The sequence below is a fragment of the Tachysurus fulvidraco genome, chromosome 17, assembly GCF_022655615.1.
Source record: "Tachysurus fulvidraco isolate hzauxx_2018 chromosome 17, HZAU_PFXX_2.0, whole genome shotgun sequence".
NCBI lineage: Eukaryota > Metazoa > Chordata > Actinopteri > Siluriformes > Bagridae > Tachysurus > Tachysurus fulvidraco.
The window spans coordinates 18,978,063-19,003,488 of NC_062534.1; the positions used below are offsets into that span (position 1 = coordinate 18,978,063).

A 25,426-nucleotide genomic window follows, 5' to 3' on the forward strand; every position below is an offset into this window, starting at 1 on the left:
TTGATTCTGTGATTTTGTTTCATAACCTGCACCATGAACCTTTCTCTAAATAATTATCCTGCACTGCATTTTCCCACCTCAGTCCACAGGCTCATACTGGTGACACTTCAATCTGTAAAATACAGTTTACTCTCTTTATATACAGGATACACTGAATCCTCCATCTCTGACAAATAGTTACTCATGGAAGATCTTATATCTTGCGGCAAAGAGCAAACTCGTTAAGTGGCACATAAATTTTACTGATGACAAAGGAGCCGAAGAGTACTCTGCTTCTGCCATTCCTCATTCTGTCAGTATATGCCTCAGTTAATTAAAACATTAAAAAGCAAACAAGAGACCGTAACCATTGCAACATGACAAAGGTAAAGAAACATGACCCAGCACCAGCCGTTACCCAAAGGCACAGTTATAATACTTAGTTACTAATAGTAATAGTTTCTAGGTGACCTGACAGCCTTTCGTTGTTATCCTTGTGTTTTCCTGCACCGAGCTGGGTATCTTTAATTAACACCTGAGTTTTCTCTTTTCCAAACAAACATTTTGGAGCTCTGTGGTTGCCAGGTGCTAGAATAAAAGGTGCCAATTACTGCAGGTGTCTGGGCCTGTAATTCACTTCACTGCATTTAATAGTGAGGGAAAGGAGTGTGTGTGTGTGTGTGTGTGTGTGTGTATGTGTGTGTGTGTGTGTGTGTGTGTGTGTGTGTGTGTGTGTGTGTGTGTGTGTGTGTGTGTGTGTGTGTGTTCTATACCCTAGAGAGTCATTTTATGTCAACAAATCTCCATGTGTGTGCATGAAGTAATAAAACTTTGCATGATAATTTTTTTATATTCCTTTATTCACCTGTTCTAATCAATGCCTTTGTTTTCGATTCACATTGGCTGACTTAGTTCAGATTTCAGCATGGAGTTGAATTAAGATGTCATTGCCTGAACACTTTCTTTGTCATCTAAATAAACTACAGTCGTTTGTATGCAAAGGCACTGCAGACTCAGGTATTTATATTCAGATTCTCTGCTGTCTGCTGAAAAAGAAATGGCTTCTTGCAAATGGCTTTAGGTAACATATTTTCAGAACAGTTTCGATAAGATTGAAATATGCATTTTTAAGTATTCATTGAATAACACTTCACATCACATCAATACGTCTATGTACTGTTTATATTTATTTGTCATTAACATCTACCTGTTATGCTGTACACTGATAAGTAAAATTTAATAATGATTCAAGAAAATGATTCAAGTAAGAGTAAATAAATCTGGTGAAAAACTACTTGAACACTTACTTTATTTAGTATGCTGAATTAAACACCACCACAATTATCCATAGTATGGTAAAGTTAATAATTAGCCGAATGCTGTTCAGGATTAATACGTCATCTAGCTAATTAGCTTATGTGAATACATGTTTCTAGTTACATAATTAGCTATATTTTCCGCAGCTACAGGCTGCAGCTGTATTTAGATATATTTATTCCACACAGGCTCTCAATCCCAAACCCTTGTGAGACATCTGAACTTTAATACAGAGCTTTTATACATAAAATATCTGGCTAGATAGTCTATCTCACTCAGCTAGCTAATGGCTAACCTATAAATGTTTACAGTGCTGTCAAGTGTCACGCATTGAGAGTGACAGTCACGCATTTGGGTCTTTTGTCACGCTCTCCACACATCGTATTTCTCACGCAGAAAAACGTTTTCACTATTTATCATATGCTGCAGCGCCCAAATCAGTCCGCACCGCACAATCAAGCGCGTCTCCCCTGGAGTCCTTAGTCGAGCCTGTAAACTTATCAGCCAATCAAAAAAAAAAAAAAAAAAAGAGGCTGCACAATAGCCAATCAGTAAATAGCACTATTTGGGTAAGATTTAACAACAATTAAAAAAAACATTCATTAGCGAGGGTATTTTCTATGGTCGGTTTGAACAAAACCTCACACAAACACACACACACACACACACACACACACACACACACACACACACACACACACACACACACACACACACACACACACATAGTTGGAGATGTCACGCTTGCCTGTCTTCAAAACTTGAGAGCCCTGTGTTCACATGATTGGATGTTGACCTGTAAAAGAGATGTCTCCCTGGGTTTGGTGCACATATTTAAATCAATAGTGATGCTTGTCTGTCTTAATTATCTGAGATATTGCTGCTGATGATTAAGTATTTGGCTCCTGAAGTTCCTTCAATTTGAGTAGCTCTCAAAATGTTTCATTTAAATTAGCTTGTAGTGTTGAAGAATTAAATGCATTATTATTTTTTTTACCCTGTATCAATGATAAACAAGCCAACTTTATATTTCTGATCCTTTTTGTTTTGTGTAATCCTACATAATGATAAATCTTTCACATTGAGCCTTGTATGTTCTTGCTTGACATCTATTGATGAGCTGAACAAGGTTTAGCTCAGCTGGTAAATGCAGCTTCATTCTGCAGTACTAACAAAGGGACGGTTATGTTCAGCTGATCACTGGCTACATGGATGCTATCAATATGTTAACATGAATGTAAGCTGTATGACTCACAGAAGAAGGACAAGCCATGCACTTGAAATAAATATCCTGAAGTGGAAATAAGCAAGCAGGGCTAAATTGCATGAAAAGTCTGATTTCGTGTGATTTCATGTGATTTCAAGTTATGCACATCATCTATAGCAGAACATTCACACCTCTTGAGTGGTATATCATTTATTTTCTTGTATATCTGAATATGTGAAAGATTATTATTGACTGAGGTACAGCCCATTTATTTAGCTGTTTAACTGAATGTCTTTTTTTCTCTAATTTTACAACACATCACCAAGTTACAAGGCACATTTTCCTTCAGCATCCTATTTAAAGAAATACTCAAGCACTGTAATTCACCTAAAGTAGCATTTCCCTTTATATTTTAATCTATATACAATTATTTGAGTTGTCATACAATGCTTTCTTATATGAGGAAATGGAAAATGTCCCTTTTTAGGGCATTATTCTATAACAATTGTGGTCGACCTCCTGTACTTGAGAGAGAGAGTGAGAGAGAGAGAGAGAGAGAGAGAGAGAGAGAGAGAGAGAGAGAGAGAGAGAGAGAGAGAGAGAGAGAGAGAGAGAGAGAGAGAGAGAGAGAGAGAGAGAGAGAGAGAGAGAGAGAGAGAGAGAGAGAGAGAGTATGTGTATCTGTATGTGTTTGTGAGTGTGTGTGTGAGATTATTTTTGCTGACACGGCTTCCTTGTGCTGTGCCGTTCTCTGCAGTTCGATTTCCATTGAGTCGCAGTCAAAGTGCAGAAAAACCAAATACACCATAACTCGAGTCATCAAGAGCTCCCACATTTCAAGACAAGCTGTAAAATCTTTGCCCAAATGTCCAAGGTGGTGGAATGAACTTAAGGAAATGTGCAGATATGCAAAAAAAAAAAAAAAACAAAAAAAAAAAAAAACAGAGAAATAACCAATAAAACAAAATAAACAAAAAGAAAACATATTCCACTCCGTCCAGGGTGTATCCTGCCTCGATGCCCGATGATGCCTGTGATGGGCACAGGCTCCCCGTGACCTGAGAAGTTTGGATAAGTGGTGGAAAATGAATGAATGAATGAATGAAAACATAACCCATGCTGGCTTCAAATGAATGCTGCAAGACTCATTGCTTCAAGAACTGTCATAAATTAATACCAATCAAATGTGTTAAAAAAAATTTGCTATTAAACACTGACTCCGTTAAATGTTTTAACCTCTTTTTTTTTTTTTTTTTTTTTATCATTCTGTACTATCACAAGGATTTGTTTTCCAATACTTATTTGGAAATGACCTGTCTGAACATCAGTACATACTCAAAATATAAATGTAGATGTTGTTTTGGCTGATTTTACTGGTGCACCTCTGAGTAGTATAGCATCCTAGTGCTGAGTGCATCCACCTCGCTTTATTCACAGCAATTTCTTGTTATTTTGAGTGACCTTTTCTGCTGCTGCTGCTGCGAAAACATTCCAACTGCAATCAGCCTGAAGTCAAAGAGTGAGCCCATGGCAACTGTCGCTAAGAGGAAGTCCTAAGATGGACAGACATCTCAAATGCAAAGAGAGCAGAGCTTATTCACAATCACATTACTCTGTGTAGACAGGAAGGTTAGTGGTGCTGCTGGTTAATGGACCACTTAGTCAAGTTGTTTATGACCAGAAATGAAGACAGACACACACAGAAAATCTAACTCGATTATTTTATTCAGGATATAATTTAGTTGTCTGTTTTAAATATCCATATAGTGTTGTGCTGTTGAATTTTATCTATCTGAAATGACAGAAGGTGTTTTTTTTAAATAGCAGAAGCAAAAACAATGGTCCAAGATCACAAGTTTGTGTTAATGAACTCTCTCTAATCTGCTATTATTTTTGTAGTAATAATGAAATCACAGGGATTTGCAGGATAGATACTTTTTATAACCTAATTCTAAAAATAAGCAGATAAAAAAGACATGTAATCACTGAGCTATTTTGAAGCTTTCTGTAAGAAGATTGAAGGAGTTCATTTAGCGTTTATAGAACAAGTCTCCAGTGGCAGCAAATTATAAGTCAGTAACTTTTCCATCACAGGAGAGTCTTCAATAGAGGAGACTGTACTTCTCAGTCTCTACTGTAAGTACTGTATTTCTGTTTTCTACATAGACTACAAGAGCCAATATATCAATATGTTCATATATAGGCTATAGAAAAAAGCCAATTTTTTTCACCCAAATGTTAAAATACGGTGTAAGTTTATCTGAGCAGATGCTAATCAAATATCACACTGAAAACCAACAGTGTCCTGATTAATTTGATCTAAAATTTGCAATCAAATAATTCTTGTGTTTGTATTAATTGAATTAAAGAATTAAAGTTCTCAAAAGTAGGTGGCTAGAAAGTAAGTGAAAACAGGAGCCAATGTTCCAAACACTAAATATAATATGGCTGTGAATATAAACAGCCACGTCTTGCTGCACTCATCCTTGATTATTATTATTATTATTATTATTATTATTATTATTATTATTATTATTATTATTATTGGAAATTTGCTGCAAAGAAGAATAAAACCCTTTGTGATTTTTTTGTTGTTATTGAAAAATAATCAACTTCATGGAGGTTTTTCCAGTAGGACATGTGGATATGTGCACACTACGACTTGGACGACTTAAAGCCAAAAATGCATCGCATCACTTTACGTGCTTTATAAACTGGTGATATAGAATTATGTTGATGCTATGCTGGCGATATTGGTGGAAACCTTGTTGGGTTGCGACATGGTAAGTTTGAGGTCCCGTTTCGAAAGGCTCTCAAAAGAGGCGTGTCTAGCCAGAGTGCAAACACACACCCAATCACACAGGCGCTGAGTCTCTCTCTCTCTCTCTCTCTCTCTCTCTCTCTCTCTCTCTCTCTCTCTCTCTCTCTCACACACACACACACACACACACACACACACACACACACACACACACACACACAGAGCAGACAAAGACTCACACACACACACTCATGCGCAGCAGTCAGTTCAGCACCGCGACGTTTGATACTTGACTCCATTTCAGACTTTACGCGCCGAGTGCACACATTTAAAGTTGCATAAAAGGTTTGTACCGACTGGAGCAGGTTAGTAGAAAATGTCATCGTAGCGGGAGCACCTTTACTTGCGTCTTTTCGACTCCTTTCTGTAGAGCGCGATGGGCAAAGCTGTCCGAGGGTCGGTGTTGGCTCGCTGTACCGTCTGAGCGCGTTATGAACGGGGTGCGAGCGGAAGACTCGGAGAGCGGCGGCGCGCAGGATCGCTACGGCAGCGTGGCGTACGACACGGCGCTCAGCACGCTGTTGGCCGTGGCTGTGTACGTGGTAGTGAAAGGGAGCGTGGACGGGCTGCGGCAGTGGCGGGCGCGCATCTCGCTGCTGGTGGTGGGCTCCGGGCCGGTGGGGTTAACGGCGGCGCTGGTTGCTGTCCGCAGCGGTAAGGTCCTGAAGCTCACCGTGTTGGACGAGCGCACACGCAGCGCACTACTCTGCCGGCCGCAGCAGATTGCCCTGGACCCCTGCAGTGTGCGCTTTCTGCTCACTCTCGGAGTGGACTTCGATAACATGGAGGGTTGTTGGCACAACGAGCACTTCTTTACGCGGATCGGCGTGTTTCAGGAGTATCTGCTCAGCGTGCTGGAGCAAAAGAAGCAGAAAGTCGACGTGAGAGTCCACTTAGGCACTAAGGTCAGTGAGGTCGTCCACTAACAAAACAGAATACTCTTTATCACATAGGCTACGTGGCCAGATGTCTAACACAAATACACAGAGCATGTGTGCTTTAAAAGATGGGGATACCAGGATAGGCCAGGAGATATGGGACCATCGTTAACAAAGATTTTTTTGGAAAATTCTCGCTTATTAGCACACACATCATTTTGGAGTCCAAAACATTTTGGAGAGCAAAAACATACTATAATCATTCATTTATTCATAGTATCTTCATTATTCCTCCTGGTAAGCATCAAGATGGATCTGCACATTTGCACCTACATTTACAACTAGAACCAATTTCACATAGCCCACCACCTATCTGCATGTTGTTGCATAGAAAGAGAAAACGATAGAACCCTGAAGAAAAAAACACACTGGGCCACCCGGACACACACCCTGCTACCTAAATACACACCCTGTCACTCAGATACACATCATGTCAACCAAATGGAAAATACTATTACATTTGAATGTTAATCATTTAAATCTAACCCTTAAAATACGTCTTATGACCCCAAGTCTGACCCCCAAAACAAATTTTATTTATATCTAACCAAGGTGGATCTAAAATCATTGTACTGTAGCAGTGTAAGTTGGCTGTTTTAAGCAATCGCTTATTAGGAACTAAGAAACCAACACAAAGACAACATTTCTGTTTTCTGGTTTGCGATTGTCATCATTCGTTGATTTATTTTCACCACTTTCCACTTTTGGCCTGCTTCCTTTTCTCTTGCTTTTACTTCCTCTTTGTCTTTTTGATTCCTAATAGGTACATATTTTCTTTCTTTTGACTTGCCCATGAGCATTCAATTCACACAGATCTGACAGATAACATACAAAAGGAGTTAGGCCTCTTTTGGGGTTTTATTTTTAGTCTTTTGAGATGCTGTTTTAATATCTGAGGTTTTAGGTAAGGCACACCACTATCTGTGGACCAGCCATTGGTGTCAATGTCAATGCTCCATGCCCCATGCCAGCTTACCTGTTCTGTAGCTACGCATCTGAATGAGATCTTGCCTCATTGTGCTGTTAGGCTCATTACATTTCAATACAATGCTGGGAATAGAACTGTGGTGACATGGTTTAATAAACAAAAATAAATGAAATCAAATGCTTCACAAAAGAGTGAGCTGAATTACCATGCATGCATGTGTCTGGTGAAACATAAAAGCTCTCTGTCCATAACCATAAACATAAAGAGATGAAATAATAAGCAACAGCCAGTTGTCGAAAGGGCTTGGTCATTTGAGTGACAGATTTAGTAAAGGGCAGAGGTAAAGGCCACTCCTTTATGCAAACAGAAAGCAAAGTTCTCAAGTATTCGGCTTCCAATACCAGTATTGTTGTTTAGTATTGGTATTTGGTATGACTTCACATGCTACTCAAATCAAATGCAATGTGACATTCAATCACTTTATTTATTGTGTTTTACACAATTATTGCAACCTCACCTATTTGCATTTATTTGATCTGATCATGATTATTATCTTCCACAATCCTGGTTTTTTAGAAATATTATATGTAGTAAACATACAGTAAATTAAATGTTGTACTTATTTTCTCAATAAGATGAACTACACCACAATATTTTAATCATTATTCTTAAAGGCTGTGGAGGAATTCACCTACATTTTGACAAATAAGAATCTGTTGTTTTTTTTGTTTGTTTACATTTTATATTTATTTCTTCTCAGTATATGGTTTTATGTAATTAAGTTCACAGCCGATCAATTTCATTTGCATATATTTTAGTTACTGATAAATGTAGTGATGTTGTGTGCACACCATTTATCACTCGAAAGGAATGTGAACAACGTCCTGATCCTAACCTGTTATTACATTTTATTGAGTCACATGGCTGTAGCATGTTAATATCCTCCAGATACCGAGTGTGTAGGTGGAATGTTTTTGAAATGAATATAAATTAATTACTCATCACTTTGATTCAGAATGAGACTTTGACCAACCTCATTAAATTTTTTTAAAATACATTGCTATAGTAGTTTTTTGTTAGATTAAAGCAAAAATAAATGTAGCTTAATTATTGTTTTGTTTCCTCCTTTTTATCCACAATGGTGAGACTTGAATACCATCTTGTGTGTGCGTTCATGCATTACCAAAGCCTTCAGCAAAATCACAAAGTGACATATGATGCAGTATTAGCAATAAATAACACTGACACACAACCATTTTTCTCTTCCCTCACCTTGTACACATGTAAGGCCACATGTACACCATATGAAGCTATCCTACCCCTTTTAATATGAATAAATGAGGCACAATAAATAACTGAGAGCTAAGGTGATTAAATATCTATAAGAACAAAAATAAGCTAATTAACAAATAATAAGTAAACTCAATAACCAGTTTTGTTTTAGGTGACTTTTGGCTTGACATCCTTGCAAATCATGCTATTTTATTTATTTTGTTTGAATATATGATACCTCTAATATCTTAGGAAACTGCAGCTCTAGTTTGTATGGCATAAGATGGAAAAGTGTTGAGCCTTAATCTAATAATTGTTCTGTTTTATGATCTTGTTTGTGCATATGATCTTTTTCTATTGAATCCTTGTCCAGAGAAAATGTGGATGTAACACCATTGAAACCGAAACTGAGTAACCTGTTGATTCACTGATTAAATGATTTATTTTTATTGATTTATTTTAAATATTTTGAACAAATAAAGCCTATTAACCTGGAGAGAGGAAATGGAACATAATTTAGAGACAGATATTGTATAAAAGATGAAACAAGGGAATAATTGAACAGACTGCAGGAAATGGCAAACTAGTGAGTAAAGAATGATTAAGTGTCCCATAGTGTTATTCATGTCTGAAGAGAACAGAGGCAGATAGGAGATTTTTCTAAATAGCTACATTTCATTAGCTAACAGTTTTTTATTCTTGACAAACCCTGGGGTTATATAAAGTGTGGAAGGCAGGGAGTAAAGTAAACACTGTGGCCTGGTCCCAACTAACACTGTCCAAGTCAGAGGAGCCAAAAGTCTTACTGTTGCCCCTAAGCTAATGCCAGCTGACAATAAACCTTTTTATAAACACATTCTTATTATGTTCCTTACAGTGAAGTCCTAGATGATCTCAGGGAAACGAGCATAAATATGAGGTGACCGAATCGGCCATCATTCTGTCCCATTTAACACAAGCCATTGAATGTAAAGGTATACAATCTGAAATAAATTGTGGGTCTGGATTTGAAACCAATGAGCAGTCACTCACATCTTAACTGAATCTAGATAAACATATGCAAAAAATATAGATAAATAGAAAAGAAAACTTAAAAAGAAAGTGAAGTAACAGAAGGTTCATTTTTCCTACAAAAAATCAGAACTAAAAAGTAGCTAAAGGTGTATGTAGTCACTGCTGGTCATGTTTGTTAGTGAGCTGAACTTTTTTGATTTACACGTCTTGGGTTGTGTTCAGGGAGGTCATGGCTCCTTGCATTGATTCCTGTGTGGCAGAGTGGGGAGGTTATTCCTGTATAAGTTCCTGAGAGTTTTAATTAATACATCCCTGGTTGTAGTACTGTAATACTCTGGTTTTATTAACACATCCCTGATTGTAGCTCTACCACTATAACATGCTAGTTTTATTAACACGTCACTGATTGTAGCTCTACCACTGTAATACTTTAGTTTTATTAACAATTCCCTCATTGTAGCTCTACCACTGTAATACTCTAGTTTTATTAACATGTCCTTGATTGTAGCTCTACCACTGTAACACTCTAGTTTTATTAACACGTCCCTGATTGTAGCTCTACCACTGTAACATTCTAGCTTATTCACGCATCCCTGGTTGTAACTCTAAGTGACCATACTTATTCCCAAGAGGTATCTATTTCAGAGTTCCCCACAGATTGTTTGACAAATTCTATTCAGCTCAAAAGCACAAGAGATGGAAGATTAACTTGACTTTGATGCTTCTTGGCAAATTCTTTGAAAGAAGTAATAATAATATCAGCATGACTCAGAGCATTTCCTGAGAACAGGATAAGTTGTAGATGATATACTGTTTTGTGCTCTTTTTGGATTACTGGATACTGGCCCACCTTCAAGGTGATAATTGCTTTCTATGCCATGATGAAAAAGAAAATAACACAGCTTGATGAATGAAGGAAAGAGAGAGAGGATAAATGAGGTTAGAAGAGGGAAAGTGAAACTATTTCTCAGATTTGGCCATCAGGACAAAGTGCAGCTTCCTGGCAGAGGAGTTAGGTTGTCAAGTTGAGATGTGTTTCACAAAATTACAAACTGAGATTACAATCTTAGTTCACAGCTATCAGTAAAACAATGTTGCTTTCACAAGATCGATGAAGCCTTGAGCATTACAATGGTCTGGCATGCAGAGAAATAACATGCTTTTGCAGATATAGAACACATAATGAGAAGTGAATGCTCAAAGCATATCACATTGAGCTCCGGAAATTGCTTCTTGCCCTTTCATGCCAGAGGAACACCTGAGGAATGCTGGAGGCCGTCTGTATTACTCATTTCATGAATGCTTTTATTTGTGGAGTTCTGTCACAGCAGACTTGACTGTTGAGTGATTTTAAAATGACAGAATTATAATCACAGTATTGTGCAGACTGATTAGCAGCACACTAAGCAGCAGCGAGCATGGAGCTGGCTGTGATGGCCATTAAGGACAGGTGATTGTGTTTAGTAAAGGCTGGGCAACAGCAATGACGCAAGAACAAGACAAGCAATAGCAATAAACCTTTTAATAGATTAACTGTTCTTCTTTGGTCTTTGTACTATAGTCTCTCTCTCTCTCTCTCTCTCTCTCTCTCTCTCTCTCTCTCTCTCTCTCTCTCTCTCTCTCTCTCTCTCTCTCTCTCTCTCTCTCTCTCTCTCTCTCTCTCTCTCTCTCTCTCTCTCTCTCTCTCTCTCTCTCTCTCTCTGTTATTGGGTCTCAGATCAGAGCTCTGATTCAGAACTGACCTGCTGCTTTTCTCTCCTCCATCTTATTCTTTTGTAAGAGCCAGATTCTTTCACCGCCTGCTGTTGGAGTGCTTGTTTCGGTCTGGAAATGAAAAAGCTTTTATTTTTAGTCGTGACAGACTTTTGTTTGGGTTTCCTTGGCTTTCATATCTCTTCCTCACACTGCTGAATTACTGAACTGCCTATGAGAGGGGAAAAAAAACAGTAATCCTTGAATTTTCTTCCCTTTTCTTGAATCTCAATGCTATGGTCACTGATAATTAAACATAAAGCTGTTGGTTCTGTCAACATCAAAGTTTGTCTTTACAACTTTACAAATCTAGTTAAACATAAAGCTGTTGGTTTATTGATAAACAACTGAAGTGTTTGCATTTGGTTTGTCTGCTGTGTGTATTCAGTCTTATCAGTGTTTTTGGCCTCCTCTGATGTGCAAACTAGAATTGAGTCAAATTCAATTTAAAGGAATTTGGGGTGACGTGATGTCAATCTGGTGAGTCAGATGTTCGTCAGTGCACAGAGAAGCTCTACTACAAAGTAGTACTCAATTAATAGTGGCATTAGCTATTCAAAATACATAAATTGACCTTAAATAAATGTATTCAAGCTTAAGACATGTTCAATATGTCTTAAAACATAAAAAAACAAAGTAACATAATGAACAAAAAAATCAAAGTAACATAATGAACAAAGAGAAAGTCAAATGTATGGTTTAAAATTAATTTTGTTCATAATAAAGTTCTAATGCACAAATACCAAATGAATAGAATTGGCAAAATATCAAAAGAAAAATATTTAAGCCTGTTCTTTGTAATGGTGTAAAACTTTGTGTAAATGAATATAGGAGGACTAAAAAAGTACAATTATTCCAAATAATAACTTTTATTTGTAAATAAATAGATTCCTTTAAGATTCTATAAACCTTCCATTTCTAGATGTAATTATTTGCATGTATATATGATTATCATTATCTCTGATTTTACACTTGTTGAATTTACAAGTGTTTACAAACCTCCTAGGACAAACTTGGATATTTTTACTTATTTACTATTTATTTCTATAAAACCTCTCTCTCTCTCTCTCTCTCTCTCTCTCTCTCTCTCTCTCTCTCTCTATCTATCTATCTATCTATCTATCTCTCAATCTCTCTATCTCTACCTCTCTAGTTTACAGATGAGTATCTGAGGAGGATCCCTAGTGGCGAACGGCCCCGAGTCATTGTAGTTGCTGACGGCTCTTGTGGTGACTCCTGCTCTGTACTGGGTATCAGTTCAGAGTACATAGTAGAGTCCTGTCATGCATACGGAGCCAATGCCACAATAGAGAGGCTGGACCAAAGACAGGTCAGTCTTAAAGATGCTTAACTCATTAATGGTGATGGATGCAGGGAAAGGATACAGTTGTGTAGGAAGCATAAATTTGACCCATGTTGCTTCTTCATTACTGGCAAGATTCTAACAATACTATTCATTATATATTATTATGTAGCCTGTTAAAATAATAACAACAACTAATTGGTTATTTGTTCCAACTTTTTTTTATGTTTTTGTACAAAGATCCTCTTACATCAGCTTATTATTGCATAATTAGCATAGTTTTACATGAGGCCCTGTCGGTTCTTTTGTTTAAATATGAGTTCTGTGCAGGGTTTTGTACTCACCATGTATATTATTCACCATGTATCTGCAAGCTACTAGGGTTGACACAAATGTCCCTTTATTTTACATAATACCAATGAGATTTCCAGATCAAAGACTAGGCAATATACAGTACATGAAAGGCAAAGGCCCGGTAAAGGGAACAATCTGATATGAGGTGACTGAACCTAAGATATATTTCCTGCCAGTTTTTGTAGTTTGTTTATTAATTCCTGAAAATTTATCGACCTCTCTGAGTTTCCAGCAAAGCTACAGAGACCAACAACATATTTGATATCCTGCTATTTATAACCTCGAACCACTCTGGTATAACTGGCAGCACTGGATCTTTGCTCTTTGGGTTTTTGAATATTAGATGCCAAGATGCTTTTAGATAGAAAAAAAGGACAACATACTCCCCAGCTGTTGCCAGCGACCCAGAACTGAGCGAGATATAAATACAAGTTATTTAATAGTCACTGGATGTTGTACAGTGACAAATAGGAAGAAGACAAGTTCAAGGAAAGGTCTACACAAGACTTTGTGTACATACTCTCCCAGACAGTTATACACACTGAATCTCTGGGAATTGGCTCGAGCAAGTCTATTCAGAGTATTGAAGGTCACATTCTTTATATTGTTTGAACAGTGTGTAGAACTGCATTTGATTTTTACAGGGGATTGATTTGTGTGTGCACATGAAAGAGTTCTCTGAGGACAGAGACTCATTAAGTCTCATTTCCTAGGTCATTTCAGCTGAAACCAAAATCATTTCCTTATGTGACCTTGCTAAGTCATACTGTGATTCTGAGAATTAGTAATTACTCATCAAGTGCATTCTGCCTTACATAGAAAATGTATCCAGCAATCAAATTTCCGATTGTTGTTGGATCTGTGTAAACCAAGACCAATTAAGGTGTGATTAAGTTTGGAAAGAGCAGCAGCTCCTTCTTCGGACTACCAACAGCCTCTGCCAGAAATAGAAGATACAAAACCTGACCTTTCATTCATAATAAAAAACATTTCCTTTCAAGCTAAATAAATGCTGGTGAATAAAAGTCATTTGCAATTTGGTTTGAATTGTACTTACATGAAATGTGTGTAGAACTAAGTTAAGCAGAAAACAACTGACCATTTCAATTGGACATGGGTATACCTGTATATGAATATTTGGATAAGTTGTATATATGCTGTTGGGTAAGTTTTGCATGTACTTTTTTACAATGGTACTGTACCTTTGGTCTTTTCTCTATACTGTAGGTCCCAACACCAGAGATCAGGGCTCACAGCCTGTACTTTGACCTTTCAGCATACGGCATTGACGCTACTAAAGAACCTCGCAACTCTTCTCAAACCTCAGCCAAACCTGGTTTTCACCTGAAGATCTATGGAACATTTCGAAACCGATACATGGCCCTGGCCTGCACATCAGCAGATTCTAAAATGCTGCGTTTCCTGCGTCACACAGCCAACTCCTCGGTAATAAGCCTGGGAATAACACCGTGCTCCAGTTTCTCATGCTTTTAATGTGTCTTTGCATGCCACTGGGGTTCAGTTTTTCAATTAGTTTTTTATCATGAACATGACAAATCACACCTTTAGCCCTCGATCAGACCTCAACTAAGGAGCACTATATAAAGTGCTGGTGGTGTAAATTTCCAGACTGCAAATACACGAACATCAGTATTATATCAATATTATTATAACAGTTATTCAAAAATGTGTTCCATGTTGAGATTTTACAGGGGACACTTTGATCTTTAGCAATGGTTTAATCAATCCACCACTTCTGGCTGTTCTGGCATTGTAGGCTGTGTGGTGTCTCTAAATTGTTGGTGGTGTTTGACTGTATACCAAATTGTACCCTGTGATGGGTTTGGCACCCAGTCCAGGTTGTTCCCTGCCTTGTGTGCTGAGTTCTCTGGGATAGACCCCAGGTTCCCTATGAGCCTTTATAGCATAAGTGCTACAGAAAATGGATGGATGGTTAGTCCATCCATTTTGGATCATAGCACTCTCTATATACAGTAGTCTAGTGCAGAAGCTGCTATCAGTAAAGAGTGATTTTGCAGACTCATTAAAGATATTACAATGATAGTTATAAAGTCTTTTTCATTTGTAGTAGTTGGTTAATCAATTCATGATCTACTACTTTAATTCTAACCCTAATTAATTCAAACCTCTTATCTCAGATTTCCCTGTGCCTCAACCTGTACCAACAACACTTTGGTGCACTGTAGGGCATCTCTCACACATGCTCACCTGATCCCTCAGGTATTTGAGGCAAAGACAGAAAAAGCACTAGGGAAAAAAGAGCCACACACCAAAGTAAATAGAAGAACAATTTGGTTTTGGTTATTTTGATTTTGCTACTTCTCTTTTTACTAGAAGTGCAGGATGTAAATTGCACAAGTTAGAATTTCTACACAGTTGCACTTTAAAGTACATCTCATGTATTTTCTCCCACTGCTGCTAAAGTATTGCTGAGTGCAGCACTAAGAGGAAAACAAAACAGTTGGGTGCTGAGTCAACTGATGACAAGATGCAGGAACATTCCATCCTGCTGAGATTACACACAGGTCCATAGAATATGCATTCATGGATGGAGTGTGTGTATGTGGAAAGAAAAGAAAGGAAAGGGTATAAATAAAGGTAAGGTCAGGGCTGTTTTTACCCTAAAGAGCTTAGAGGAAAATGGTGAAAGAGAGAGTTGAAGAGTGAGGCGTGTGAGTGTGAGGAGGTTTATTAAGACAGTGGCGTCACAGCGCATAGCCGATAGTGTGACAGAGCACGTCATTCACTAAAACACATGCTGTTACCTGGTTACAGCAAGGGAGAATAAGTGTGTGTGTGTGTGTGTGTGTGTGTGTGTGTGTGTGTGTGTGTGTGTATGGGTGCAGAGGATAGGGGAGACGTTACCAAGACACCACAGGAGGATGACGGTGGCAATAATGTGAGGCAGTAGCATTAACTTGCTTCTTTATATTGGCTCATGGTAACATCTAGGATTTTTTGTTTGTTGCATTTTTCCCCCTAGAGGTTCACATTTGACATCGTGATGCTGCTATGCTACTTAACATTAGTATCATTAGACTCCTTTGAAGCCTGAGGTTTTTTGTTTGCGAGACACATACACACACCTCTTTAATGAATTTTCCTTCCAATACTTTCATCTCAGATAATGAAGAACATCTTTCACCAATCCTTCAATGCTTATAAGACAGATATCGAGCCCCGTGTGAGTGAGCTGACTCTGCACCGCATGCAGTGCAGCCGCAGGCTCTTCGAGATCATGCTGTCTCACCGACGCATCAGTGCAGCCTACATTGAGGGTGACAATGTGGCCGTCACTGTGGAAGGGGAGGCAGCCCGCATGCTAAACTTTGATACCGGTAAGCTTTTTTTTTTTGGCCACTGTTTGACTTTTTTATTCAAGATAAACTTCTAACTGTAAAAAAAATACTTCTAACTGATACCAGAACTTATAACAGATACACTACTACTGTCTGGGTTACAAATTTACTTCTAACTGTACAGTAATTTAATAATTTAGAAAATGAACACGTTAAAAAAAGTTTTTTAATTAGGTAAATAAGGAGATGGAGGAGGATGAATAATTGTAAATTATGAGATTACGAATGCAAGAACATTTCTCCTCAGCATCTATATCAAGGACGCACATAAGCTTTGCAGATACCAAAGTGGATATTTAATTTGGTTCATTTTATTCTGACATGATTTCAGTCAGTAGTATATCTGCCTGAAGCCTGACCATCAAACCATCACACACATATGCTTGTTGTAGGCTTGTAGGGAAGTCATGGCCTAATGGTTAGAGAGTTTGACTCCTAACCCTAAGGTTGTGGGTTTGAGTCTCGGGCTGGCAATACGACTGAGGTGCCCTTGAGCAAGTCACCGAACCCCCCCAACTGCTCCCCGGGCACCGCAGCATAAATGCTCCGTGTGTGTGTTGTATTGTAATGTTGTAATGTTGCAGCATACTAGAATGCAATTGATGGCTTCCAAATATGGAGAAGAATTATGTATGGGTGATAATCAAATGTCCACAAACTTTTTTCCATGTTGTGTGCTGTCAGATATTCAGTTAACTGTTAAATATACTGGAGGATTTATCAGTTATATAATACCACTAACTTTCATTTAAAATACTTTGAGGTCTAGGACTACACGTCAGATATACTGTCTGAAATCATGTCAGAATAAAATGAACCAAATTAATATCCACTTTGGTATCTGCAAAGCTTATGTGCGTCCTTGATATAGATGCTGAGGAGAAATGTTCTTGCATTCATAATCATATAATTTACAATTTAGCATTCATCCTCCTCCATCTCCTTATTTACCTAATTAAAAACCTTTTTTTAACATGTTCATTTTCTAAATTACTTGATACATGATTTATGTTATTTAGATTTAATAATGAATAATAAAATAATGAATGGTGAATTAAAAGACTTTCTTTTTCAACTTTTACGCTTTTATATATTGTCTTATGTGAGAAATCTTCCTGTAACTTGCTTTTTTTTCTGAAAGGTTGCGGCGTGAACCTTGGCATGAGAGGCTTAGAGTCTTTGGGGCTGTTTATTTACAAAACTGCCACTGCTCAGGATCAGAACGATGTGTTCGAAGCCCTTTCAGCCAAAATCCATCACTCCAAACATGTGGCCGAGACCTTCAGACAAACTGGATTGACTGCAGCTATGTTTGAATGAACGGATGTGTGAGAATTAGACGTCGTCTCTAAAGGCTTATAAACATCATGAGTAAAGTGAAGTGCATTGTCCAGCTTTCATTGTAATAAGAACATTAAGTGATGAAAATGCTCAAAGGAACCAAAGTGTGTATACAAGCTTTAGCTCAGTGAAAAGTGAAACAAGATTCCTTTAATGTCAGCAATGCGTGTTGTATGGAACAGACAAACTTTCGCAATATTATAGTAACTTAAGCTTAAATTTAAGATTAGGTTCACACACATTACATGTCTGTGCTTAGTATTAAATACCATATTTTTTCAAATTGAACTTATGAATGTTTATTCACATTTGTTTTGCACACCATGCAGCTGGTTGCACTGAGGCTTGCAATTTTATAATTTGTGACTGGGAAAAACTTTTCAGACCTACATCATGCCAACATCACTGCTTTCTGCTTTCTAACAGGCTCGCTCAGGAGAAAATAAAAAATCAGGATTGGAAAAAAGATTAATTACATCATTAATCAAAGAAATGTGTAAAGATTCATTCAAGAAACCACAAATACATTCATTTCAATTCCTTGGGATATTTTGTATGTATAAATTGGGTTGTCTTTAGATTTGTAATGTTTGTTAATAAAAATGAAACCTGCATCTTACAAAGGTGAAGTGTTTTGGGTTGTAGAAAATTTGACATTAAAATGGTTCTAGTAAGAAGTGATATTTAAACGAGTGATTATTTGGAAAAACTATAAAGCAATATATTCGATTATACTGCCACCGTGTGGTTACTATTCTAAAGTGCATTGATTGAGTAAAGTGTAAACCCAGGATGCGTATCATAGAATGACAGGTTGTTCAATCATGCCACAACTAACAAGCAAGATTCTACTTTTTATAATTGGGCAATTTTAAATTTAGTTTAAATCATTATAATTTCAATAAAATCTCTGTTGTGCATCTTCAACAATTGACATTGTCTCAAAGCAGCTTTACAGAAATATTGAACTAATAAAATTTTATAATTAATATAAAAAAAATAATACATATATATTTTAATAGAAAGATATATAAAGTGACAGCACTGAATGGTTTCTAAAATATTTTTAAAAAGCACAGAACACAACCTTTGGTTTAGTAGGCCTTTATTTCACAATCTCTCCAAATGTACAAAAACAAGATATGGTACAAAAAAAGCAAAGGGAAAAGTCCTAATCATTCACTAACCTCCCCAGCCCCAAAACCCCACCCCCTTCCATGAGAAAGAAAACGTGACGGGGACTTGGTTTCAAAACCAAAGTGCATCTGTTGGAGGTACAGCATGGGGAAAGTGAATCTCAATTTGACCACACTGTACCAGTTTAAGATTATTTAAATTCACACAAAGGCCTGGCCACGACAACTTTCTACAGTGTCCCCAGAGCAGCTGGCCCTAGAGAGAGCCGACATTATGTCAGATTATTCGGTTGTTCACTAAAGTTGGAATAGAATTTAGCTCCCCTACAGGAATCCTGTCAGACTGTTTTGTCGTATGATGCTTTATAACTCTGACTTCTTCTTCTTCTTCGACGACTTCTCCTCGTCCTCCTTTACAACCAATGGGTTAGATGCCTCCCTCTTCAGATATGAAATGAAGTCACTGACTTCACGACCTCCCTGAAAGCAAATAAATCAATCTTGATCAGCCTAAACCACAGCTAGTTATTATTAATGCTGCCTGCAAATTCAACACTGAATTTCAAAACAAACCTCATATCTCTTTGGACTCTGTTTCTGCCCAGCTGGTGAGAAATAGAGAGTGGGGAACCTGAAAATTTTTAAAAAAAAATAAAATATATAATCAGGAAAAGTGTGGAAATTGAGTGTGGTGTTTGAGTGCTACATAAAACTCTAATGCTGCTCTGTACAGTTTTCTATAACTGACACAATAACAGTCAACTAATTAAATTGATGTGCTCAGTCAGTGAGTTTAAAAACAAGAAAAGCAGGAGAGTGTGCAGGACAAGCACAGCAAGTCCCAGAGACTGCTGTATTTTTACATACCCGGTGACAACATATGGAGATGGCACATCATTGGCAGTGGCATCCATCTTTGCAATGACAATGTTGGGATCATTGGAGACCTGAAAAGTGATTACAGAATGTGTTTAAGAGTCAAGTCTGGACATTGAGACCCGTTTTTTTTTCTCTTCCTAGATTATTTCTGGTCCAGTCTTATCCATTTATCAATAAAAATATGTCCAGAGGTGAACAACCTGCTACCACCATTTTTTACGGCTCTCAATAGTCAGATTAATTAGCTCACACTGAGGTCATAATATCTTTTCAGAATCAGGACCGTGCAAGACTCTTCACAGAACATATATAAAAACAAAATCACACATTCACACCAAATTCTCATTTGCTGAGATGTCAAAACACTTTGGTATAGCTAGTTCTCTGCTACACACAACATGATACATTTTTTTTGCATCTGTATTCATGCACCACTATCTAGCTATCTAACCTGCAATGTATTACATCAAGTTTGATTTTTTGGTGTAGTCTAATAGGGGCTTACAAGCAACAAAATCATGACTGAGCTTCTCCTGACAAAATGCAACAGCTAATACGATTTGATCACCTGGATGTCACATTAGTAGATACTATTGAAAAGACCAGCGAGATCACTTTAAAAGTACTTCTAACAAGCAGATCATCACTCACCTTCTCACCAAGTTCTTTGTATTTAGGTTCAAGACTTTTGCAGTGACCACACCAGGGGGCGTAGAACTCTATGAGAACATCCTTGCTCTCGTCATTCACAATGGAATCGAAGTTCTCAGCCACTAAAACCTAAATGATGAACTAGGTTAGTGCACCCAAAACACTAAATCATTAAAATTAAGGTAAAGGGGGGGAGAAGGTAATGATTTGCACACTCACTTTGACTGGGCCATCGTTGTTCTCAGGAATGGGTTCAGATTTCAAGTAACGCTTCAGATTTCCATCAAAGTAATCTTGAAGGAATTTCTCCAAGGCCTTGCCGTCACGGCTGCATTAAACATTCACAATGTCTATTAAATATATGGCCTTATTTTGTGAGACCTTTGCAAAATATCAGCTATGCAACGTATTTTGGCGATTGAACGTGATGGGAAAAACCAAAAGCCACACTTACGTAAACTCCTCCTGCATGACGTATTTATCGCCCTTGGCAGTTCGGATGGCAACAATAGGCAGCTCTCCACTGCTGGACTCCAGGCCAAACTCAGACACATCATGGCTAAAGGTGTTTTTATTGGCCACTGCAAAGCTCAGCTTCTTTCCCTGATCCAGGAAGCTTTTGGCCACCTTCATGACCCTGCACACAGAGTAAATGCCTGAGACAAGGATCGGACTCATCTCTGTAACTGATACTGAAAAAGCCTGAAGACTTAAACTACCTTAAACTGTAAAATAGTAGCTAAACAACAGAATACAAAAGGCATCTTGTGCCAATGGCTAAATTCATGTTCCATTAGTCAAACTGTGGAGATGTCTCCTCATGATCACACATGAGACATTAAAATTAATACGAAGGTGTACCTGTTCCTCCAGTAGTTGGAGCCTTTGGGGTTTTTCTCATAGTCCACATCATAATAGGCCACCAACAGGTCTTTGCCTTTCAGCTGATCTTTGTTGTCATCAGTCATGTGAGGGCACATTCCAAAACTGCCACACAAACATATTGGTTCATTTAACAAAAAGCAAATCACCTAAAACACATCAATGTTTACATCAAAAATGCTACTTACATGTTTTCTTGAATGAACTTCTTGATATTGCTGTTAGAGAATTTCCCTTCATCATACTGAACACTGCTGTCTTCAAATTTGTTAGAGAGCTGAGGTGGCCTGAAGAGGACGATGCCCCTGAAACACACACAGGCCGATCAGGATACACAGGCAGCATACAGCACAATACCAACATATCTTTGATAAAGGAAACAAAAGTCATTAATAAAAACCTGAATAGCAGATTTAGGCTTATACATTTTAACTCTTAACAAAACAAGCTCTGTGACTATATTAAGACTTGACAATAAGCGAAAGCTAACTGCAGCCAGAAAAACAACAAAAACTACTTACTCCCCCTCGATGTTGTACTTCTTCAGAAGTGCATCCACATTTGTGTGAGCAAAGCGGTACGATTCCCTTAAAGCACTGGCTGCCTTCAGGAACTCACCCTGGGCAGCACGTCCAGCATCAGTAAAGAATCCTGAAGACATGACAGTGTTTTAGCACTATTTCACTTTAAACTCTAGAATCTAATTTTGTACAAATATATAGAAGGCCAGAAGACTCTGCAAAAATAACTAAAAATATGCTCACCCACAACACTGGCATCACGGTCTCCAATGTATTTTTCAAATTCCCCTTCAGATTTCAGCTCTACTGAGGCTGGACCTGCCTGCTTTTTAAGGTGGCTCACGATCCCATCTAAGAAAGAAATGGTACACAAAAACTCAATCATAATTTAGTTTAAGTCCCAGGCTCATTATAGCAGGACCATCAGTCCAGCCCATTTCTCCTAACCACAAATCAAATCAGAGGGAGTGGCTTCATATCTAGCAAGACAACTTTTTTCCAGGACAAGAAGCAGGATGTAGATGTTATCACATCCTGTAAACATGGTGCAAATAAGAACCAATTATAGGTATGTCTATAATACTAAAAATGCAAGCTATTGCCATAGAATAATGAACACAGAGAGGACAAAAACAAAAATGTGACAAAGTCCTACCTGCAGTTCTTGGACCATCATAGGCCCCAGATTCCTCTCCATTTCTGAAAATCTTCAGGGTTGGGTAGCCACTTACACCATACTTACTGCACACATTGGAGTTGGCTGTACAGTCCACCTAAACAATGGCAGATACAACATTACCTGGCTGAATGTCATTAAGGAAAGGACAGTTTTGATGGTGCCGTGTGAAATGTTTTACCTTGACAAGTGGGACTACTCCTTTCAGGCGTGTTGCAGCAGCCTCATACTCTGGAGCAAGTCTCTTACAGTGACCACACCTAAAAGTGGAAGTTTTTACAGAAGTTATTTTGTGGGGTTCAAACTTTTTAATTCACACTTCAGACAGCACATAAGGAACACCAAAGAAACAAGTTCCACCGTCATCCTGATATGAGCCAATCAGAGACGGCCAACGAAACTTCACGGACCAATCACAGCATTACAACATGAAGACGCCACACCTCCAAACATCCTTAGGTTTTCTAAGTAAAGCAGCAGAAATGGACTTCTATATGATATGCGAGATTCCACAGCGGTAACCTTAGCAACTACATATTTCTAATGTGTACAAAATTCATCCAATACGCAGCAGCCAATCAAATGATGAACCTAATTAGCAAAAAGCTAATATATATATTAGCACAGCAAAATTAGCACAATGTCTGGAAGCAACTTTGTAGTCGAAATATAAACAACAAAACTAATTCACGGTTATCTAACTATCAACACATTAGCTATGGAACAGGGAAATACGAAATAAATCTGTAACAGTTAGCCTAATGCTAACCGGAAGTAAGCTAAGCATGCTAGATAGCGGGTTAGCTTGTGATAGAGTAGCATATTTAATGTAGCTAAACGTAGATTTTGCTTATAGTTATTATACAGTTAATATGTCCAGCCTTCAAATAAGTCAATAACAGGTTTAAAGATATCACTATAAAAAGTTTTAACGGACAACAACGGCATAGTTAGCTAGCTAGCTGGCTAGCTAGCGCTAATCAAACCGCTCCACACAACTGATTAAGAAACGAACGAAAAAATGAAGCAGGACAGAAACTGAAACCAAAGTGATAAAACAAAAGGCTTTGGCGATTTACTTTAGGCCTTAAGCTGAGCTACGAGGTTACAGCACGACGAATTACATTTACTTTAAAAATTAAAGTATTTGCATATGCAAATTAAACCCTAAACCCATACAAACGGGTCTCAAACACTTACCAGGGTGCAAAAAATTCAACAAGAGCTAAGTCGTGGTCTCCAATTCTGCTCTCAAAATCGTCGTCTGTAAACTCGAGCACATCACTGGCCCGAGCCACTGAGGCAAAAAACACGACGAATAGTAAACTCAACATTGAGGAAAAGCGTCTGCATGCACGCCTTAAGGAAAAAAAATAGGTCTAGATGCAACGAAATTGCTAATGTATTCGGATTTGACTTGGAGCCCGGTGAAGTAAGCACCGTGCACAGAAGAGAAAGAAACACACAAGCAGCACAAATTGCACAAACCCGGAGATCCTCAAAGTAACCAGAGTGTGGCACATCACTATTGGACTGTCCTCCACGTGACTAGTCGTGATCAACCAATCACAAAGAGCATCCTTGTTATAGAGTCCCTCCTTCTGTCAATAACATAAGCACAGGTTCTCAATACTGCCCCTGCATACCCTCTGCCCCCACATCTTACACCTTTACTCTAACACACCTGATTCAAGTAATCAGCTCATTAACAGACTTTTCTGTGTTGAAGTGGGTCTGTTAGTGCATGTGAGGGACAGGGGGTACTTCAGGACTAGAGTTGAAAACATAACTGTAATATAACACAGGGGGTGTCAAAATTTTACAGCAAGGATTCCTTATATGATTACAGCTTCGATCACAAATTTAATTTAAACAACATCAGGGAAAGTGTGCACCATGTATGGTTTTATTTTTTTTTTAATCAGAGCTTTTTATTATAGTTAGATTACAGATATAATTTATACTTCTTATACTTCTTATTCATCTAGATTTCGAATCTTCTCTTTTATTTCAGATAAACACATACTTATGTTTACTACTATGATAACTTTATAATAATCATAGCTTGATAATAAAAGTTGATAATCTCCACCCGCATCATGTGTGTTAGTCAGGGACCACATGGATGTACATGATGAACCTCAGGGATTCCCTAATCCCCATTTTGAGAAGAAACTGTTTGAGAAATTAGTTGCAAAATATTGATTTTGGTTGTAATGTGACATTGTGGTAATATTATGAGAAATATCAAATAAATTAAAAATGTGTTTACAAACCATGGTGTTCAAAAATGTATCCATTTCAATATCAGACACAAATACCACTTATATTATTTATAAAATCTAATTTACATGAACTAATCATAAAAAAAGTAATTGTCTGTATATTTCAATATGACAATAAAATTAAATAAAATTAAATAAAATTAAAATTAAAAGTCACTATATGCAACATTGAATGTATGTTTATACATTTACACTTATTTATTTAACCATTTAGCTAATCGTGTATTTAACAGTTTAATTTAATTACATGAGAAATGTAATGACATAAAATGCAGATTAAAGGTTTTGAAGAAAATGTAGATTGAAACTGTCACCTATTGTTCAGCCATTATACCACAAAGGTGTTGTTCCCTTGGTCATTAAGCAGACATTGTGTCTGCATTCTGAAATAACTCATTCATGAGCACATAGACCAATGACTGTATTACATATATGCTTTATATCCAATTTAAATAAATGTGTGCTGTTTCTGTTTTTTGTTGTAATAACTCTACACCAGCAGGTGGCGCTAAATCATTAACGGTGTAGTGGGCACAGAAAGTATGGTGTGTTTGTCTGATCAGGATGCTTCTTTTCCTCCAAGTCATAATACATGACAAAATACCACAATTTAAAAAAATGCTTATTCAGTATTTACTCCAGTGGCCATTAAGTAGTTATTGTAAATATATTGTAATCATTATTATAAATTATGGGAAATATACATACTCACTCGCCTGTAATAAGGAGTCCAGTAAATAAAGATTTAATATATCATGTAATATAATGTGAGTTAATATTAATAGTAACT

The 25,426-nt window shown here is 37.5% G+C and overlaps 2 protein-coding genes across 3 annotated transcripts; one reads left to right on the forward strand and one right to left on the reverse strand.

Annotated features, from left to right (window-relative positions):
- The first annotated feature begins 5,451 nt into the window (after positions 1 to 5,451).
- Positions 5,452 to 18,283, forward strand: si:dkey-234i14.6. Of its 2 annotated transcripts, XM_027136172.2 has the most exons (5): positions 5,454 to 6,229; positions 12,382 to 12,558; positions 14,113 to 14,331; positions 16,031 to 16,244; positions 17,407 to 18,283. In XM_027136172.2, exons 1-5 carry the CDS (start codon positions 5,756 to 5,758, stop codon positions 17,583 to 17,585), a joined length of 1,263 nt encoding a protein of 420 aa, XP_026991973.1. In that variant the 5' UTR covers positions 5,454 to 5,755; the 3' UTR covers positions 17,586 to 18,283. The 2 variants fall into 2 exon arrangements, with proteins under 2 accessions (XP_026991974.1, XP_026991973.1); XM_027136173.2 differs by lacking the exon at positions 12,382 to 12,558 and having other exon boundaries at positions 5,452 to 6,229.
- Positions 18,284 to 18,694: 411 nt separating this feature from the next.
- On the reverse strand, positions 18,695 to 23,867 carry pdia3 (protein disulfide isomerase family A, member 3). Its single transcript, XM_027136013.2, has 13 exons — positions 23,552 to 23,867; positions 22,533 to 22,611; positions 22,331 to 22,448; positions 21,919 to 22,026; positions 21,676 to 21,805; positions 21,343 to 21,459; positions 21,134 to 21,259; positions 20,727 to 20,909; positions 20,492 to 20,600; positions 20,273 to 20,401; positions 19,610 to 19,689; positions 19,316 to 19,373; positions 18,695 to 19,222 (listed from the first exon to the last, which is right to left on the reverse strand). Exons 1-13 carry the CDS (start codon positions 23,683 to 23,685, stop codon positions 19,106 to 19,108), a joined length of 1,488 nt encoding a protein of 495 aa, XP_026991814.1. The 5' UTR covers positions 23,686 to 23,867; the 3' UTR covers positions 18,695 to 19,105.
- Positions 23,868 to 25,426: the final 1,559 nt, after the last annotated feature.